We start from the raw sequence: 21,580 nt of genomic DNA, 5'->3' as shown, positions 1-21,580 counted from the left end.
ATGGAGTATAAAATGTACATTTTTAAACCCCACAAAGCAAAGCAACCACAGTTTAGTTAGACTAAGCAGGACATTTGGGAATGTCAAATGATAATGTTAAAAGCATTAGCTTGCATTATTAAAAGCCTAACTTCCAAGTTGCCCTGATGTGCCTCCACACCGGTAGTCATTTCTGATTACAGTCGAGCCCAAATGCCTCCTTCACGTTGTGCATGTGCACAGAAAATGTCAGTGTCAACCAAACTGGAATGCAAATGTGTGTGCAGGATGGTATCTGTGTGCGTTTTCACAACTGAGGTTAAACCCACGGTAAACATCCTGACCTCTGAATTTCACAAACTGCTTCCTGAATCTTGCGTTTTAATATCGTATGAAACACTTCATACGAACTGCATTGTAACACATACAATTAGCGTCCAACATGTTGCACCACCTAAAAGATGAAAAAGAAGAAAAAAACAGCAGTTTGGCTGCAGATGCACTATCGATTGCAAATGCTAAAATGTCTAAAGGAAGGAAGAATATGAGCAACTTCCTATATTTCTTTCTTGCAACACTCAAAGAATAAGTATGCAAAAAAAAAAGGTGGGGGGCAACTTTGTCCTTTATGCAATCACAAAAACACACTGAAACTATTAGAAAGCACACAAAAACAGTTATTCATCTCATCCGAGGGAGCGTGGGGGAAGGCAGGCCTGCAAAGAATGTCAATTTTAGAAATGATAGATCTCCTGTTAACGAAGCAAATAACTGCAAGCACCGTAATTACAGTGCAACTGGAGCCATGCAAATAAACCATCAAGGCAAATTTGAATAAATTGCACCAGAGGAAGCACACTGTTTCATGCATTGTTTAGACATAATCTACTGTTCAGTTTATTTTGTATATAGTTCAATCGATCAATGCCAAATTCAGACAGCAGTCAAAACTATTTAAATATTAAGGTGTCTATTAGTGACACAGCATCTTGCAGATGTAGACATGATTACCTTCACAGACCTGTGAATGTATATGCAGTTTTTATTTACAGGGTATCATACAGGACTTAACTGTACTGCAGCAATATCAAAACAAATGGACAGAGGACGTCAGTTTACAAGTTGTATTTGGACAGAAAGGCATTAATCTGAGCCATTACACCTGTTCCTTGTAGCTTGGTTCAAACACAAACAGACACAGGATACGTTCACATCCTTCACTGTTCTGGATGCCTACAGCCTTTCGGTGGTTGCGCCAGGTTAGTGCAGTCCAGCTGGATCTGTCACCCTTCCTCACAGAAAAGCCTATAAATGGCTCTGGCACAGCAATAGAGCCTTTTCAAATGTACTGGATTCTCCAAAACAGCACAGCTTGACACACTCGTCAAAACTAATTTTCACTTGTAGGTTAGGCTGTGACAACTAATCTAACAAACTCAGACAGTGACATATAGCCATACTAATTCGGTGACTAATGTTGTGCCTTGGCAATACATTTTTGGTAAGGGAAATGGGAAATTTCGCTCCGCCAAAATACAGAAACCAGCTTTCCTTCTGAGGAAACTCTCCTTGTCGAGCGGTAAAGGAGTCTCGAGCCGGTGTCTTGAAGCGGACGGTGAATTGAAAACTTAAAGATGGCCTAACAGCACCATCTAGTGGAGAAATCCGACAGGGACGTTTTTACGAGTAAGGCAACCTGCAGAGCCAAACCTCTAGGATGTATATAGATGTTTTAGGCTGTGAATAGAAAGTTATTATCATTTTATCTATTTTTATTAAGATATATGAATAGCAACGAAGCTAGTTTGCTTCTTAATTATCTAACTGTTTATAGGTACGGTTAGTAAATGCCGAGGTTTATCACAAGTGAGACAACGCGAGCACGGCCACGAGGTGAGCTGCCATCGCCTGATGCGCGTGAGACAGTAGAGCCGATTCCCGCATGCGCAATGCGCTCTGGCTTCCCTACTTCCAGGAGATTGGGAGAAGAAGATGCGGCTGAGCGGCCGGCACGAACCGACTGCTTAACGAGCAAACCTTAGTCATAGGTTTCCACTTGCCTTTTCTTTTTTTAGTTTCTTGCCAAATTTGCTGCTTGATGTCGAATTTGAACAGGAGCAGCGAATGAACTGATAAGCTGTAAGGGCAGAAGAAGAAGAGGGGGAGCGAAACAGTTGCTGACAGGAGTTGGGCATCATATTGCCACCGGATGTCATTATACGCTTTTATATATCGAGGACGTAAGTAAATGCATCTTTAAAAACTACTGCATTAGTTTTAAGTGTTATTGTAATGCGGTTTTGAGTATACTTTGTTCCTGTGAGTTTATTATACATGAAAATTAAACATTTGAGCTTTAATTTTGGAGTTACTTAGAGAGGGGTCGAGCCTTTTGTACACCAGAAATAATGTATTTAACGCTGGCGGATGAAGAATCTTTTAGTCACATTTCTATGGCTTGCAAGCTACAAAGAACTATAATATCAGCCCTCAGTGCCTTTCAGCTACCACCTGTTACCACCATCCGAATAAAGCTGACTGGAGTAAATCACTTGTTGTGGACCCCTTTTAAAATAAAAAGGGCAATCTGTTTATTCTTTTAAATCCCCATCATTGCAAAAATGACAATATCACTGCTGTGCAGTGTGCAGGTTGTATTGTCTGTTTTCCTTTCTTTCTTTATTTTTATTTTTTGCGTATGTCATAGCACATGTAGGCAGATAACCATCCGGCAGGCTGTCAAATGGTTGGGCATTTGTTCTTAGGCCTACATCTAAGCTCGTTGATCAATTGAATGTAAGCCTCTTGAGCGGTCAGGGCGAAACCTGCTGACACATGCGCCCCAGTCTTTTTGTTCTTGCACAGACCCGGTTAACCCTCTCTTATCTGATCTCCCTCCGCGGCCCTCTGCTGCTCAACTAAACCCTGGACCCTGGATTGGATGTGATTCATCCTGCAAATAAAGTTATCCTGATAAAGCTATGAGCAACTCTGTGCTCAACACTCAACACTTTCCTTCCACTGAGCGCTCACTGGTGGGCAGTAGTTACTGTACACTTGGCAATTAATTATTTAAAGGGCAGCTGATCTGACGCATAGGATTAATTATAGATTAATATAGAGACACCTGCTCCCAGCTCTCAAGTGGATAAAAAGGGTTCGTTATGTAATGCTGCCTTATCAATGGGGTGCAAATCGCCCTCTGCATTATTACTGTCTCATATGTGTGCGTTTTTTTTATTTGTGTGCTCATTATTACTCAGTATCCTCCATCCATTTTCCTGTAGTTATCTGTAACTGATGGGAGTGCCCAGCAATCATAATAATCAACTTCCTGTGGAGGTTTGTGGTGAATAGGTGACTAATGTGCACTTTCAATGGAGAAAAGAGTGAAAAGAAAAAACTTCACCATGCATTTATCATAACATGCATTTAACATATTATTTGTGCTGTTGAAATGTTTGACTTTAGTCCAGACATCATTTACCAATACAGTGTAACTCTGGCTGATTTTGACATTCTGCTCTTCTCTCTCTCTCTCCACCACAGTGTAATCTAGACCAAAGGCAGAGCCATGGAGGTTGTAACGCATCTTGTGAATGACACTGTAGAGTTTTACAAATGGAGCCTTACTATAGCAGGTAAGCTGGGATCTCTTGCTTGGAAACAACACGCAATAGGAGCTTTCACTACATATGCACATCTGTGGGGTTTGTTCAACAGTGGCTGCATAATCATAATAATGGATTATTATAACTTCACCAAAAGTGATCGATGTCTCTTGTTTTCATTATCATGCAGTTGTGTGTATGTATAGATGTGCTTGCTGATGGTATATGGAGTGCACAGAAAACTGCAAAAGTAAACATACTTGATGCTTTGCAAGTGTGTTTACAGCTACGTGCGTGTATCAAGTGAAAGAGGAACTGCATAACTAAACTTGTCAGCTTATTTTTGAGCCGGGAAGAGTATTTTCACCTTCAACTTACATCCTCTGTACTGTTTTTATAGAGCCAATAAATGAATGCCAAACTATAACTTCTGTAGCCTGTGTTCTTAGTAAAAAAAAACTTGGTCCACACAAAAATATCAAGCGATTAATAAAGATTATGAGGGTTTGTGGATCAACTTTACAACATACGTTTATTAATGTTTCAGTTGAATCCATCCTGATATTTACAGCTGTAACTTGTGTTTTTCTTCCCCACCCTTAAAATTAACTGTAACCCCTTTACCATCAGACAAGAGGGTTCAGCACTGGCCCATGATGTCCTCTCCCTTCCCTACTCTGGCTATCAGCTGCCTGTACTTGATCTTCCTGTGGGCAGGACCTAAATACATGCAAGATCGCCAGCCCTACACACTCAGGAAGACCCTCATAGTCTACAACTTCAGCATGGTGGTCCTCAACTTCTACATCGCCAAAGAGGTGAGTGCCATTGTAGCCTTTGAAGGACAGATCATAGCTTAAAGTGGAGATACTAGATGCTTAAAAGAGCCACGATATGGGGCTTGGCAGATTCTGGGCAGAATCTAAATTGAAAATACATTTTTTATCCATCAAACTTACAAACAAACATAAAAAAATACTTTACAAAGCACTATATATTTTGTATATACATGAAATATACCTTAGAGCTTGTTAAAGGAAATGGATGTATGACACAGATTCTGCAGGTCTGTGAATTCAGTTTCCAGCTTTAAAGATTGTGGATCTAATCAAATGAACATTTTATTTCTTTCCCTAATAAAGAGAAAATATTTCAACTTAATCTTACTGTCAAATAACCATTATTTGCACAAGTCAGAAGCGGCTGCAGTATTTTGTGGCTACCTTTTTTGATGTTAGCAATAATGCTCATATAACATGTTTGCAGTGAAGCCCACAGCATGAACATCTGTCACTGAATGCACCAAATAACAGCATTTCAGTCCGCTCAGAGTTTTCAAAACTCTTACCTGAGGGGGTTTAATGTAGCTTCCTTGATCACCCATTTTCTCTTGTAACTCCATCACGTGGATTGAACTGCCTTTACTCCCTACTAGAAGAACCCGGAGGGCAGCCAGTAAGATTAGTGTGGAAACCTTTGTATTGAATAAATAAAGACATATTTTATTTGGTGCGTCAACTAGAAGCATAAAACGTAGGAGAAATTAGATTTTTGGATATACATATTTTTTAACTTTCTATGTGACTTTAAATGAGTAGGCATCATATTTAGTAATTTACATTACCAAAGTCTTGTATTGTATACATGGCAATGCATCTGCAAAACATGTTCAATTCTACAAGAAAAGAAAGTGGGGAGATTCATGTGAATTATACGAGCACATAGTCTCTTTCACTAATTTGATCTTTTTGAGTCAAATGTGTGTCTGCTTACATTCTTCATGTATTTTTGGATAAACTGAAGGTCCTATCTGCACAGAATATCATGTTCAGTCCTGCTCTCTGTGTATTGTTAATGTTTTAGCAGTGCTTACATGAAAAAGGGTAATCGAACAGGAGTGACTTGCAGTAGTTGTCGGTCTCTCCAGATCACAGGCAGGATCTGGTGTTCTGCTCTCATCCTTGTTCTGACTTTGTGTCCTCTCATCAGCTCCTACTAGCCTCCAGAGCAGCCGGGTACAGCTACCTCTGTCAGCCTGTAAACTACTCGAATGATGTCAATGAAGTCAGGGTAGGTTCCCTCACACGCACAGACATCCAAAGAGCAATCTGTGAACATCCTTTGCACACAGTTTACCTCTGCACTGGACATAGTTAGGGTAAAATAACATTAATATGACACTTTTTAGTATGACAATTTTTTTACTAATTTTACTAATCTTTTGTAAAGCAGTGGTGCTGCAGTATTGACACAGGAAAGAAGAGCCACATTTCTTGACTGTACATATATCACTATAAGCATGAAGGAGAGCGAGGGCTGAGAGATACTGTATATTTCTAATGATTTCAGCACAAAGAGGGTTTGGCTCAACATTCAGAGGGGCGGGGCCAGTCAGTCTCACCACTCTTAAGCTCCGCCCCATCTCCACCTTTAGGCCTCACAGATGTCAGAGCAAGATGGCTTATAGAGCGACCTTGTGTGCTGTGTGTCACAAGGGGAGTAATTTGTACTGCGACAGAGTTAAATAGGATAACAGAAAGAGAGATTTTGACATGCTGTGTTAGTATAAAGGGGTTACTAAAAATATTTGATTTGCTGATCTCTCCAAAGATCCTCAGTTGCTACATTTTTCTGTCATCTAAAGATTTTCTATTAGTACAAAGGAAACTCAGGCAAGGAATCTGCTTCATTATTTGTGTACTAGGAAAAATACCAATAAGCTAGAGCTCACCACTAAAGAAATATTAATATATATTGTACCAATAACTATGTAAATATATAATTACATATGTTATTTTATGTGGGATTCTGATGTTGTCTACTGGCTTTGTTTACAGTGATCTTAACTCCATGTAATCATTATTTGCAGAACATTTGTTACCAATATTTCACTGAAGAAACCTTCAGAAAAGGAATCAGAAACAGGCTGTAAATAGTTAAATATGACCTACATAGGACCTTAACCTCCTGAGAGCTGAGGTCTTATTTAGCATGCAAGGGATGCAACAGGTCTGTGTTGAGAAGAGTGAAATATAAGATGCAAAAAAGTCAGAGAAGTCAAATGTAATGTCCCCATGCATGGTCTCAAAAGGTTTATTGACTTATGTGACAGATTCACCTCAGTGTGCTGTGATAATTCACCTTGCCACATTTTATATCTTTAGATAGCCTCAGCTCTTTGGTGGTACTACATCTCCAAAGGAGTGGAGTTCCTGGACACTGTCTTTTTCATACTGAGGAAGAAGTTCAACCAAGTCAGCTTCCTCCACGTCTACCATCACTGCACTATGTTCATCCTCTGGTGGATTGGAATCAAATGGGTTCCCGGTGGACAATGTGAGTCAAAGAATCAGACTAGAGCTTGTCGTTGTACTTGGAGCTGGAAAATAGGCACATTACAGCTGTTTAGTAATAACACAGCCACCATCACCTCTGATATAAATGTAACTGTTTCCACAGCATTTTTTGGTGCAACCATCAACTCTTCCATTCACGTCCTCATGTACGGGTACTATGGCTTGGCTGCCTTGGGACCTCAGATGCAGAAGTACCTCTGGTGGAAGAAATACCTCACCATTATCCAGATGGTAAGTGGCACCTTTAGGGATGCATCATATATCAAATAACTTGACGTTATTGATTGTGAAAGTTTAGCCAACAGTTTTTTATGCTAACATGGTGTGATTGGTGTTTTTTGCCTCTCTGAATTACCTGAGCTGATTGTGAGGACAATGAAACACACTTTGGGTTTCACTTACCTCAGAGTGATTATTAGTGACAATGGTTATCATCTAAAGATCCACTGATCTGCTAATATGTGAAGCCCCTAGATATAGTTTGCATCTTCATCCAGTTATAATAAAGTTTACGCAGAAACGCAGAGCTTACGAAGCTAATAATGAATTGCTATAAATGTGCTACAAATGAGCGCTTAATTAATTTTTTGCTTGTATTTAATTAACTATATCTGAATTTGTTGAACTCTTGCAGACTTAATTAGACCTTTCCATCAGCAATGAGTCTTTTGAAGTCTGCCACATTCATGACTGAAAATTGGTTGACAGTGTATTCTTTATTCCACACATAGGGAATATTAATAAGATAAGATAAGACAACATAACCTTTATTAGTCTCACGTGTGGGAAATTTGTTTTGTTACAGCAGTGGACAGTGCAAAGTTGCATAGAAAAATTAGAGAAAAAACACTGGAATAATATATCTATGAGATACTGTACACAATAGAATAGAATAAAATAAAATAAAAATAAAATACTATATACAATCGAATAAAATAGAATACAAATGCTATATACAATTGAGTATAATACAACGATGACAGAAAAGAGTATTGCACTTAGTGTTATTGCTATTGCACATGTGTGGATGTGTGTGTTTGATCAGTTGAAGTCTGACAGCAGTAGGGAGGAAAGACCTGCGAAATCTCTCCGTCCCACGTCGTGGGTGCCGCAGCCAAGTTTTAATATAATGTTATATTAAAAAATCAACTTTTAAATCTGTAACTATATTTTCCTCTTAGATCTTCACATTTTAAAGATTAATACAATTGGGTATCATATCGGTATGAAGCATTATTTAATTGTTATAAACTTCTAATATAGTGATAATAGGCTTTTAGAAAATAAATATTATTAGCACTGATTCTAGAGGTTCCATGGTGTAGTAGCTAACACATTAGTCTAGCACAAGGTGGATCCCTGGTTTGATACTGGGAAGAGATGCAATCTCAGGGGATCACAGGCTAGTCCCTGGTCCCAAGACTGGATAAATTGGAGGGTTGCATCAGGAAAAGCATCCGATGTAGAATTTGTGCCAAATCAGATTTGCTGATTCATCCACCGTGGTGAACCACTGGGATTAAACTTGGGAACAGGAGTGAAGTCAGCCCTCTGAAACAGCTGTATGCATGAGAAAATACGCAAATATGTAGGCTTTAGTGTTAAGCAGTTAATCTGACAGATCTTCGTTTGTTACTGATTTCTGCCTGTTTCAGTGATAGCTCCGATTTTAATTGGTAGTTGTATATTCAAAAATTCAGACTGCTTCTTCTGTGTCTTTTTAATCTTTTTTTCTTACATACTCACCAGATCCAGTTCCACGTAACCATCGGCCACGCCGGCCACTCCCTCTACACCGGCTGTCCGTTCCCCTGCTGGATGCAGTGGGCTCTGATTGGCTACGCTGTCACCTTTATCATCCTCTTCGCCAACTTCTACTACCACGCATATCGACGCAAGCCTGCCTTTTCTCGGAAAGGAGGGAAGCCCATAACAAACGGCTCCTCTGTGGTGGCTAATGGTCATAGCAAAGTGGAGGAAGAGGAGGAGGACGATGAGGAGGACAACGGAAAGAGGCAAAAGAAAGGAAGAGCGAAAAGGGAGTAAAGCAGGAAACTGGGCTTGCTTTGTGAAAAGCAGACAGTTATTTTATGGGCCAGAGAAAGAGGGAGGGGAGGGATAAACAGAGTTCAAACCAGACGATCATCCCTGCAAATAAAGTGGATGGATGTGATTAGGGACCAACTTGATGAAGTGAATGGTTAGCAGTGTGTGTTCACTGGGTGTGTCTGTAAATGGTTCTGGTTTTGAGGGAACGAGAGTGTCGGTTGTCTCCACGACAGTTTTCTTTTGTAATTAAATCCAGATAAGAAAAGAAAATTGCTGTTCGTGTAGGCCCACCCCCCGTTCCTCTGTCCAGCTCTGTTTTGGACCATAGTAGGACAAAAATAATAAAGGAACCGCATCCTGCTCAGCATCCACTTACTTTCAACCGGAATCCACCTCCAACTTTTGTACTCTCAATTCCAGTACTGTTTAAAAGCTTAATAGCGTTAAATAAGCTAAATTAATTTATTTTCTAGTGCTTTCAATGAGTATCAATTCATTTAAACTGTTAACAAGGGGAGAAAACATGAAAAACTCTGATCTTTCTTTTTTTTTCCTTTTTTGGTTTGGGGGGTTATCATTGTTTACAAATACTTAGTTTACCTTAACATGGCTATCAAAGAAACAAAAAAACATGTCTCTTCATTATCTGCCATCAACTCTTTGCAGTCACCTGCACCATCTACCAGACTTCAAATCTCACTGTCTTCTCTGACTTTATTTACCTGTGCTGCATTTACAGAGTGATACACTATTTTCTTTATGTGCTTTGTGGATTAAAAACCTGGTTTTAAATACTTTTGAGGGGGGCGGTGAACTTGTAGGTTTTTTTTATAGAGTCAACGCTAATTTATGATTATCTTTGTTATAATACACATTTCTGTGGGTCGTTCTTTCTTTTTGCTGTGCAATGTAGCTGAGGTGCAAGAATAAGAGATTAATGTACAGCTCAGTATTGTCTCACTGCCACGTAGAACGGACGGGGAAAGTCGTCTTGAGAAGAGCTTCGTCTTTTTTTTTTTTTAAGGAAAAGGATTGTCTTATTAAAACAGAAGAGACACAGCTTTCCCTGGCTGCACATATAACTGAAATAAAGACAATGTCAGCACCCCATAGGTTGTGTTTGTGTGTCTTTGTGCTAGTTTTGGCTTGAGCGTCTGTGCATTCAGCTGCAAATCATCTGCTAAACTACCAGAAGCTAGTCTTCCCATCCTCCATCCTCCAACTTTCTCCCTTTGTCCTACTTACTTCATCTCTCCTATTTCCATCTGTACAATGGAAAGAGCTCTTATAGGTGTGCGTGTGTGTGACAGAGAGAGAGATAGGCAGAGGTAGGATGTGTGTTTGGCCTGCTCAGACAGATCTGCCCTAATCTTTGGGGGCAAATTGGCTTTAGCTCCAAAAGAGCTTATTTCCACGTCACTCCATAGGTTACTCAGGAAAGCAGGTCACTGAAAGAGAAGCCTTCACTAATCTGCCACCAGGTTGCTACTGCAACTCTCAAACTGTGTGGATTAGTTCATATTTGGCCTTGAAAATAGTTGATTTACAATGTGAAGCATGTGTATTTAACAACTTCAAGATATTTGAAAAGAAATAGTAAATTCATCATCCTGAATTATGATTCTGCCATTCTTGTGACACTGCATAACCTTTCATACACTCACATTCATTTTTTTTTTTATCATCCTGTAACAAGCAAACTACAACCCACTCTTCTTTCGCCACACCATGAGTCACTAATGGCATCTATTCAATTATTTAGCCCCTATCATTTTCCTCGTCCATGCCTTTTCCTGTGTCCCGCAGCCTCGGCTCATTCTCAGGCCGTCATTTGTGGCTGCATGTCTGGAAAGTCAATTGCAATTCTTTTGTATCCTTTGTTGTATTTTTGCATGTTCTCTTTATTTCCTCACATAATTTTCCCACATTCCTATCCCTCCTTCCTAGCATACATGCCCTATTCCTAAACTCCTACTTTCTTATAATGGTATACATGTGGCTATTTTTATCCTTTTTTTTCCACCGATGGCGTTAGCATGGAGGTAGAAGGGGGTGGAAGGCTGTAGATGTGAATGATAGATTGGGTGAGATGAGTGAGAGGAAGTAAATTTGTCCTTCTTGGGGACACAGAAGGATCTAAGCCAGCGACTAATAGGATTGCAGAATTGCCAAGGCTTTTCTATCAAAGGCATTTAGCACAGGACACTATAACCTGCATGCTTGCTGCTGTTGCTGCAGGAAGCAGAAAAAACATGTGTGCACATGCATAAAATTGACCACTATTTCTACAGTTTGTTGTGGAACTTAAAATATATGCATTCATAAAACACACTGCTGCTTCCTGAATGTCTTCTTTCCTTTTGTGGCACACGCAAACCTTTACACAAAGACAATAGAAGTTGTAGCTGGGAGACCCAAGTGGGTGAAGGGTCAGTTTTCCGGAGAGGGGTTAAATCCTTGCAAACCTGACCTGGGTCTTACTCATCTCATTAGCAATTATATTACTAAGGAGCTCATTCTAGCTGAACAGAGAGTGGAAACAGTCAGCGTTTTACTGGCTCTCTCTCTCTATCTGTGAGGCAGATTACCCTCTGGGCTTCTGCACAGGCAGTTTTGTGTATGTAGAGCACCCTCTGTTGGGCCACGGTTATATTTCTTGATTACTTAGAGGTGAGAGGATGAGCCCAATGATACAAACCTGTTAAAAATGTAAATATAAACCAAATAAAATGCTGTGCAAGGAAGTTAAACTTCAATTCAGAACAGTTTAAAACCAGTGAGAGAGAAAAATGCACAGCCAGTGCGGTTAATTTTCAGCAATTCAGGAACCTAATTGGATATTATAAAAAATGGAATAGGATGAAGGTCTGTGTAAGGGCAAACAGTTTAATAGCTACATAATACTGCTTTTCAGAGGCAAATTTTGAACAGTTTAAGGATTGAATTCATTGTCATGCTGAAGAATTCTGAAAAATGAAGCCGTTGTTAATCAGATACTTTCCAGATGGTATTGCACTGTGGATCTTCTGACTGTAGTTTTCTGCGTTCATAATTCCATCAATTTTTAAAAGACCTTTAACACCACCTGCTGAAACTGTTTCACAGATAGATGCAGACCCTCCCTGCCTCTCTCCTGACCTCCTTCATACAAACTGATATAGTCATCACTCAATAAGACCCATTGCCAAAGATTTTCAGTCCAGTTCTTGTGTAATGAGGCATGTTTGACCATTTTCTCCCTGTTTCCTTCCCTTAAAAATGGCTTCTTGACAGTCACACTTTCACTGAGACCATTTCTGATTAACCTTAAGTGAACAGTCAGGTCTTTACTGGATTGTTTCTTATTTCTTAAGTACATGACCTTCAGATATTGTTCATCTTCTGCTGTTTTTTTAGGCCTGCCACTTTTTCTTTTTAACTCCTGACTTTGATCAGTTTCTTGAAATTTTCCAAGCACACACTGCGCACCATGAAGAGATATACCAAGTGTTTGCCAAATAGTTCTTTGGGAATCACTTTGTTGGTGCAAAAGTATAATTTTATGACCGTTAAATGTGGTTATCATCGGCACTTTTCACAGATTCAACTAAGCAAATGGGAACAACTTCTGTGTTTTTGCAATAGGCTGCTAGCAATAAGTGCCTAAAGATACAATTTTCGCTTTTTGGAGGCAAAATAAAAGGAATTTATGGGTTGACTGAGACTTTTACACAATACTGCAAGTAAAAAGGAGTAATAAATAACAGCAGGAGTGGATGTGTCAGGAATGTGACAGTTCACCTTTGCAGCTGGACCCACTGGAGGATTACACCAGCCCTATCAGCAAACTGGAGCCCAGGAAATCGATGCCTGTTTCAGTATCAGTGAAGTAGACTGTATTCAAACCAACCAAGAGTAGTCTTTTTCTTACATTCTTGTTAACATTGTGCAACATATCGTAGTACAACAATATAATGCTCTGAATATGAGACAGAGGAAGAGAGTGGGATATGTCTGTAAGCACGAGGCTGTCGGGGGAGGCTGTTTTACTTCCTGTTCTGACGTCCACCCTAACGTTTACGCCCCCGTGCCCCTGCCCTGCAGTGCCTGGTGGTACCCCGTGTCAGCGTCTCCTCTCTCAGAGGTCCGCGGTAAGGATTCAGCCACTATGTAAAATTCTAAATAATGTTAAAATTTTGTTTTTATTATTATTTTTTAATACTTTTACAGAGTCGTGGCACCGCTCATGTGTTCCCCGCCCTCACTGGCTGTGGGTAAAGCTTTCAGGTCATATGCATATGGTTTGGGATGAGAGGATAGGGGCGCTGACAGCAGCGGCACAATAGCGACATCTAGTGGCTCACTGGAGGCAACTTTGAACTTTTAGAGTTTTTATGAATGTTTTGCTCATGTTTCAGTCAGGTTAAGATTTTTAGAAAATCCTTCTGTAGGGCTGCTTCGTTTTTCATCTATAAAAGCACGCAAATGCAGCGTGTGCGTGGAGTTTTCTTGAGGTGTAAAAAATGAAGCCGACAGTGAGCGGCGCTGCAGATCCTTCTTCCACAGCACCGGCGGACAACAACGCAGGCAGGAGGAGGAGGCAGCACCGGGCTCCCTCGCCGGCTACAGCCCAGGAGGGGGCATTAAAGATTGTTCCCAGACACCCGGGCAGCTCCAGGCCTCCTGATCGTGCACGGAGAAGCGGGGATCTTGGGTTGAGGGACAGCCTGAGCACCGCAGACAGAAGGGAGAGGGAGCCCGAGAGCCGCGGAGGAGCAGCTGTTCACCCGGATGGTGCTGAAGCTGAGCTTGTCAGACCAAACAGGGCGGATGCTGTCGAGGAAGATCCGGCAAATTTCCCAGTACCGACTCTAGGCTCTGCCTTATCCCGCTTCAAAGGTGACTCCACACAGCCTTTGTTTTCCGGTAGAGCTTATTCGCTGAGAGAAAAGGAGAGGAAGCCAGCTGAGAGAAGCGGACACGGGAAGAGAACCGACGTGTCCGCGGCCTGTGGAGCGGGCCTCGGTTTGGGTCTGTGGAAAGGGCGATGCTTACAGGCTGAGCTGATTCACTTCCACTTGCAGAAGAGACTCAAGAGGAGGGGAGCCAAGATGCAAGCCAAAGCGGACAGCACTGGGACGTCGGAGACCGCCGTGGAAGAGCCGGAGCGGGCTGCAGAGGCGACAGAGGCGGGGTCCGTGACACAGCAGGACCAGGCCCTGGAGGAGGAGATGGACAGGCTGCTGGAGGAAAACGAAGATCTCAAGGTTTGATAGACTTTAACAAAAAGCATTTTTTTAAATAAAATAAAAAATACTTAAAATACATAATCTCACCTAACCTGAAATGTAGGCCAAGGCTAAAGAGGTGAAATCATATTAGAATGACACAATTCAGAAACGTCTTAATTGTCATGAAATGACAGATAGCAAATGGGGTCGATTATGTTTGTAGGACAGCCTCTCTGTCTTCAGTGAAAACACATTCGCTATTGTAACTGGATGTCGATCCTGATGCTATTGATTAATAAGGATCGATTATATCTTGTGTTTAGAAGGGACTACCCACAATGCCACAGCTGGAATTCATATGTTTGCAATGTTGCATTTATATATCCCTGAAATGAACTGTGGAGTAATAAAGATTATCAGACTCACATCTGGAAAATGATTTTTTTTTTTAAGTCACGTTGTATATTTTAACCTGAAACTGAAAATCTGTAATACATCTGGAGCTACTAGTCAGACTCTGAACCGATAAAATCTCCTGTTTTCGAAGTATATACACCTCCTGCTGTCAGTGTGACACATGTAGCAATCACATCTTCTGTCTGCTATGATTCTGCTAGTGTGAGATTGAAGAAATGAGGGCCGAGATGGACGAGATGCGAGACACTTTCTATGAAGAAGACACTTGCCAGCTCCAGGAAATGAGGCGTGAGCTAGAGAGAGCCAATAAAAACTGCAGAATCCTGCAGTATCGTCTGCGGAAGGCTGAGAGGAAGAGGCTGCGCTACGCCCAGACAGGAGAGATCGATGAAGAGTTGCTCAGGAGTCTGGAGCAGGACCTAAAGGTAGGGGAGGGGAGGAGATGACTCTGTGTGTTAAGGCTAATATGTTATGTATGGGAGGTTTTAATGTAGGCTAATACGAACCATCACGTTAGTTCAATTATTATGCATTTTACAGCAGTAACAATCAAGTATAACAGATTATTACAGCAGGTTCAGGTTATGATTATTACAGGTAGCAAAGGATGTGTCTGTGAGGCTCCACCATGAGCTGGAAAAAGTGGAGGAGAAACGCACTAAGACGGAGGAGGAGAACGAAAAGCTGAGACAGAAACTCATAGAAGTGGAAGTGACCAAACAAGCCCTGCAGAATGAACTAGAAAAAACCAAAGAGGTGTGTAAACGCTTCCCCACATCCATCACCATACATCAGAGGAGCGTTAAATGTAATGTGTCATAAATGTCCACATATATGAATATTAAATGATCGACCAGCCGCTTCATTAGGTAATACCTGAGTTGAACTTCAGCAGGTCGCATTGATCATTCACTGAGTTACTCCCACGTGATTGGCTGAACAGATATTTGCTTTAATCAGCAGTTGAGTGGGTATACTTAACAAAGTGGCCAGTAAGTGTACGCATACAAGTATACTCGTGCATACATTAAGAAGTCATAATTTAATTTCAATTGCAATGTCCTCTTATAGTCTCAAAAGAGAAGAGGAAGCAAGGACGTCCAGAAGAGTGACAAGAAAGCAGCACAGACTCCCACTGAGGTGAGATGCTGTTATGATTAAAAATAATTATTTTTATTTTGTGTATATTTATACATTTTTGGCATAAATGCTTACCTTGCCTAAACTGATGCAGATAATCGTGAGGAGGTAGTTCTCTTAGGAAAATGTGCAGTCTCATGTGAACTGATGTGTGAATATTTAGTCCTGAATCAGCTGTTTTTAAACATGCACTGCAGCCTGGAGACAGCCTGCCGATGTATTGAGCAGTCAGGCCAAAGAATAAACAGCTTTTACCTGCAAACTCTCAGGGTCCACACCTGAGATTTTGCGTATGAGCTTCTGTGATATCCTGTTGTGTCAAATGTTTGGCTTTTCACCTCCAGCTACAAAGTTTTAGTGAAAGCTGAGGGTTTGCAGAGCTGGAGCAATTTTGTTAGACTTATTACATGCCAAGAATCCGCTGAGTCGGATGAGAGATAACCGTCTGGCTCAGAAAGACTGTGGCTAAAAAAATCTGCTCTTCACTTTAATCTTAAGTCTTAGGTCTCAATGCAGAAACCAGCCTTCTTAACAATTTAACCAGTTCAATGCACTTGAGTGTATACAGTTTGTGTTTTAGGAGGACAATGAGGACCTGAAGTGCCAGCTAGCTTTCATCAAAGAGGAGGCTGTGCTTATGAGGAAGAAAACTGCCAAGATTGACAAGGAGAAGGACCGGCTAGAGCAAGAGCTGCAGAAATACCGCTCGTTCTATGGAGAACTTGACAGTACCCACCCAAAAGGGGAGGCTGGGGGGCCACCCACCACGCGTGAGTCAGAGCTGAAGCTACGCCTTCGGCTGGTGGAGGAGGAAGCCAACATCCTCGGGAGAAAGATAGTTGAGTTAGAGGTAAGAGCAGACTGTGTGAAATATTTGAATGAAAGATCGTGTGATTTTTGCACCCGTCTCCCTTTTTCCTTACAGGTTGAGAACCGTGGCTTGAGGGCTGAGCTTGATGACCTCCGTGGAGAAGGAGAGAGCGGTGGAGGCTCGGGTTGTGGAGCGACGGGTGGGCCGGGCGCAGGCCGAGGCCTGGGGGATGATCTGACAGAGCTCAGACAACAGCTACAGCTGGTGGAGGACGAGGCAGAGCTCCTGAGGAGAAACCTGGCTGATGCTGAGGAACAGAACAAGAGGGTGACAGCTGAGCTGAACAAGTTACGCTTTAAAGCTGGCACTCATGAAGGAGGTGCCAGGCATGGAGGAGGAGGAGTTACAGGAGGAGCAGGCATTGATGGAGCAAAGGCAGAAGCCCTCCAGGAGGAGCTGAAAGCTGCAAGACTGCAGATTAATGATCTAAGTGGCAAGGTAAGAAAGGCGTTAAACACTGACATAATATAAGATGCTGATCTATGTAATTAATTTAATGCTTTTATAATTAGTGTAAATATATGCATTTAGGTATCAATTAGTAACTCATTCCCAAGACAGACAGTCCCCAGCTATGCTAGTTCTTCTTTAGTAGCAGTAATAACAGAATCATGAATTTTACCAGGTTGATGTTTTCTCTGCTAATCATTTTAGTTTAGAGTGTTAGCATCTTTGTCTGATTAGGCCAGCCAGTATAGAATTTTTAAGACTGATACTGATATCATTACCGCTTTACACTACCAACACAGATATTTGCTAACAATACTGATATTTTAAATATACCGATACCAATATTTTAAAATACCAATATTCTGATATAGCATTAATATTTTTTTCTTTCAAAAAAACATAAACACAATTCCCTAACAGTCTGTGGTTCCAAATACATGTGTTGCCATCGGGGAAGGTACCCTAAGAGTACCCTCTCATCTCTTCTTTCCTCTCTTTTTTAGCTTTCATTTATTGGCTACTATAAATATTGATGCTGATAGATCTGCAAACATTTAAAATCAATCGATAGTATCAGCCTGCTTGGTAAATCAGTTGGGTTTTTGTTATGATCTGCAGCAGCAGCAGATTTTGTGGAGCAGAGAGTGAGGACCTATTTGCAGACAATGTAAGCAGGAACAGAACTATAACAAAAGGCGAGCAGATTATTTGGGCTGATTGGCAAAACGGTGCAAAATAAGGAAACTGAACTGAAATCTGGGAAAAACACTAGAACATGGGAAGCACGGGAAACATAAGCTGTGTCTCAATTTAGGGGCTACTTCAGCTGCGCTCCTAATCCATTGCCGCGTATGAAAAGTATTTTTATATTATTATAAAAATATTCGAAATACTAATTTAATTAATACAGTATTGCAAAGAGTAATAAAAATAATATTACAACAAAGTAGCTGTCGCCATTGTTGGAAACTGGAATTGGCTGGACCGCGCTATGAATTCTGGGATAGGTTGGGCCACGAAGGATACCCCCGACCTATCCTTCAAATTCAGGGAAATGAAGGACGCATTCGTCAGCCGCATTTGGAGCAGCCTTCAAATTGGGACAGCCTTCGTTGCATTGCTGTGACGTAATTGGCCTTCAAATGCGGCCTCCGAAGGATGCAGCCCCTGAATTGAGACTCAGCCATAGAACCTGAGCGACACAGGGGAAGACAGACAGACACTCAGACAAAGGACGGAGACAATACATACACTGAGGGGTGATCAGGAAAGTGGAAACACATGGGAACACAGCAGGAACAAATTAGACATAACGAGATAGGGAAAGCAAAGCTGACACAATGAACAGGGGACAAGGACTATCAAAATAAAACAGGAAGTAGCACGAACACAAAAACTCAAGAGACTCAAGACATACAGAGAGATGTAGGGTGAGAGATACAGAGCGAGGGAGAGACAAGACAGTTTTACATGCACCTTTCACAGTTCTGCATAACTTTAAGTGGGTAAAATAACTGAACAGTTTTTACAAGAGGGGAAAATTGCCCATAAAGTCCCAAATCATTTTTTGTACCAGGGTGTAACATGTTCGATCCTGCTGCAAAGCCCAGTATTTTAACATTGCAGCCTATGAGGATTGACTTGCTTTTGGAACCAGCCTGCAATTTATATTTTTATCTGTCCACCCCAGAGGTCACTGCTTGGCCAAAACATCTAAAAACAGTTCTCATCTCTCTGCCGCCTCTTCCCATCAGGTTATGCAGCTGCAGTATGAGAACCGAGTGCTCCTCTCCAACATGCAACGCTACGATCTGGCTTCTCATCTCTCTCTGCGACCGAGCCCACGAGACAGCGATGCAGAGAGCGATGCCGGTGGCACGACGAGTGGTCGCCGCGAGAGCGACGAGGACTCCACCTCATCCCGCCTGCTCCCTCCTCACCGCAAACGCGAGGGTCCTGTTGGTGGGGAAAGCGACTCAGATGAGGTGAGAAACAATAACGGCAGCAGTCGCTGCTTGACGCCCACCCGGGGCCTCTACACCCCTACTGGGCCAGAGGGCGCCGCCTCCTCCGCCTTATCCCGCTTCCTGCCTGGTGGCCGGTGCACCCTGCGCGAGCGGCAACAGATGATAGACATCCGCGTGGAAGCAGAGAGGCTCGTTCACACCATTGATAGGCTCATCGCCGATACTGCGACCATCATCTCGGAGGCGAGGGTCTACGTTTCAAATGGCGACTTAATGTTCGGGAGGTCCGGCGAGGAGGGTGGGGAAGATGATGGGAGCAGGATCAGGGAACATGAGCTGCTATATCGCATTAACGCCCAGATGAAAGCCTTTCGTAAGGAACTGCAGGCCTTCATAGACAGACTGGAAGTGCCGAAGCTAGAGGACAGGGAGTCAGAGGAGCCGCTGTCGGTGAGAATAGAACTGAAATATCGCATGTGAGCACGTAAAATATCCTCGAGAGTTAACTGTATTTCTTCCTTTTTCTCTCTTTATCCATACTCCTGTGTTTCTCATCTGTCGGTTTGCCGCTCCTCCCTCTCCCAGATGTTCCAGCCAATCATTTTACTCATCCTCATACTCGTGTTATTCTCATCCCTCTCTTACGCCACCATCTTCAAGCTCGTCTTTCTTTTCACTCTTTTCTTTGTTCTGTGATGCACACCTCCCTTTAACACACGTCATCCTTTGGTTTGTTTTCCCTCCGTTGATTTGTTTTCTTTCCATCCCCGCATCATTTGTTGCCAAGGTAACCGACAGCACAGTAAAAGCTCAGCACTTACCGAGGTTGCACTCACATTGGAGGAAGTGTGGCCAGCTTCAGCACTGGAATCTGCATTATCATCACGCATCGTCATCTGCATAAGGTGCTCGAGACGGTAAGTTACAGAAAGGTTACACATTGCAGATAGCTAGTGGAACTCTAACATAATAATGCTTAATTTTAAGCCTTAATGATGTTTAAATGGTTAAATTGCAAAAATAATAATAATAATAATAATTCACGCCCCTAAGTTGTCATAAATGGGAAAATTTGTCTTACAGATAACAAAATTGTTTTCAACTGGACTGTAAAAATGTTTATTTCTGCTAAATGCAATTAAGCATTTTAGTAAAGCGGACAGTGGGGATGTAGTTTTTGTAACAGTCTCAGATGGCCATCTGAGGAGCTGCAACTCCTCGTAGGCTTCATTTGTAAGCACTGGAAGTGTCCACGGGGTTAAAAACAGCCACCTCAGAGACTTATTGTAGTACAAACTTGCAGCACGACAGACATCATCAAAGAGTCCAGTTATATAATATGTCCTGTGTGTGTGTTTGTGTGTGTGGACATTTTAAGATGTGTGCCTGTTTGAATCATAATAATAAATAGTCCAGTTTTTTTGTAGTTCATTCCTCACTGTGCGGGTAATAGCTGTGGATTTAAAGCCAACGGAGATATTTTGGCATATTTGTGCAGAAGTTGTTTAAGCCAAAATGAAAGTGTGGTCATATAGGTTTTATTCTGACTGGATGCAATCTGAACCACTTAGTGCTACTTAGTACATTAGCTGTTGTAACAGGTCATGACGGCAGCGACATCGTCTTTAATTTGCAGAACAACACTTGCTGTGCCGCCCTGCTGTTGTTGTTGCCTCAAAGTAAAGTAAGGTGGAAATTTGTTTCTGTCCCACCCCTGAATTCCTGAAGGGCTTAATTATTCATTTGGGAACACAACAGGTGGAAGACTAAGGCTGATTTCACACTGGAAGGAATTCTGATCATCATCATAAGAAGGGGTCAAGGACCCCAAAATTCCCAACAGGGTCTTGATTAGGGGTTGCTATTAGTAATTGATGGCGTGGCAGATGAACAGTAGCAACTGTCTTCAGATGTTCACCGCAGCAGAATGAGTCACAGCTTTGGGTTACTCCAGGACATGGGATGAGTGTGTGCATATTTTACTTCTTTGCACCATTTGAAGCATAAATAATGTGATACCTCTACTGAGTGTGTGGCTTGATTGTTAGTTTGACGTATTTTTTATATATATATTAAAGCTTTAAATATTAAATCTCTACAAATTAGATGTAAATGCTGTATTATTATTTTTATTATTGTTTGTGTGTTGTTGTTGTGTTTTTGTGACTGTCTCCAATAAAGATATTACTCCGTGTGACACATTATTACTCACAGTGTCACACGCACTCATTTGGCATCCCTTGGAAAAATGATTTGCAAGCTGGGCACGGTCACAAGGCAAAATCTGCCCAAGTATCCGAAAGCAGAGTAGCAACAGAGAAGCTGATTGGTCGAGAGACCGCAGCAGCTGAAATAGCTATGTAAACACTTTCCCCTCTCTCCGCGAGCCCCGGTAATTATAGCAGGGATGCTGGTGACGACAGTTTGTCCTATCGAGACTTCAAATGCTGGAATAAATTTGACATTATGATATTTGACCTCCGCCCCACGTAAACACCCGGGAGCGGTATAAAGTGTGGGTACCCCGGCT

The 21,580-nt window shown here is 41.7% G+C and overlaps 2 protein-coding genes across 4 annotated transcripts; both read left to right on the top strand.

Annotated features, from left to right (window-relative positions):
• Window positions 1-1,956: 1,956 nt before the first annotated feature.
• On the top strand, window positions 1,957-10,103 carry elovl4b (ELOVL fatty acid elongase 4b). Its single transcript, XM_087852386.1, has 7 exons — window positions 1,957-2,219; window positions 3,529-3,620; window positions 4,221-4,408; window positions 5,580-5,660; window positions 6,755-6,926; window positions 7,050-7,177; window positions 8,696-10,103. The coding sequence occupies exons 2-7, from the start codon at window positions 3,554-3,556 to the stop codon at window positions 8,990-8,992; spliced, it is 933 nt and encodes a 310-aa protein (XP_087708512.1). The 5' UTR covers window positions 1,957-2,219; window positions 3,529-3,553; the 3' UTR covers window positions 8,993-10,103.
• A 3,379-nt stretch (window positions 10,104-13,482) lies between these two features.
• On the top strand, window positions 13,483-19,954 carry LOC102777256 (microtubule cross-linking factor 3-like). 3 transcript variants are annotated; one of them, XM_087852383.1, is made up of 8 exons: window positions 13,483-14,241; window positions 14,823-15,047; window positions 15,220-15,378; window positions 15,694-15,762; window positions 16,343-16,612; window positions 16,688-17,071; window positions 18,838-19,500; window positions 19,636-19,891. In XM_087852383.1, exons 1-8 carry the CDS (start codon window positions 13,498-13,500, stop codon window positions 19,744-19,746), a joined length of 2,625 nt encoding a protein of 874 aa, XP_087708509.1. In that variant the 5' UTR covers window positions 13,483-13,497; the 3' UTR covers window positions 19,747-19,891. The 3 variants fall into 3 exon arrangements, with proteins under 3 accessions (XP_087708509.1, XP_087708510.1, XP_087708508.1); XM_087852384.1 differs by having other exon boundaries at window positions 16,343-17,071; window positions 19,838-19,954; XM_087852382.1 differs by having other exon boundaries at window positions 16,343-17,071.
• Window positions 19,955-21,580: the final 1,626 nt, after the last annotated feature.

This window comes from Neolamprologus brichardi, chromosome 15 (assembly GCF_056152115.1).
Source record: "Neolamprologus brichardi isolate AB-2024 chromosome 15, ASM5615211v1, whole genome shotgun sequence".
In the NCBI taxonomy this organism is placed as follows: Eukaryota; Metazoa; Chordata; class Actinopteri; order Cichliformes; family Cichlidae; genus Neolamprologus; species Neolamprologus brichardi.
The sequence above is the reverse complement of the archived record's forward strand: the minus strand, read 5'-3'. Positions and strand labels throughout refer to the sequence as shown.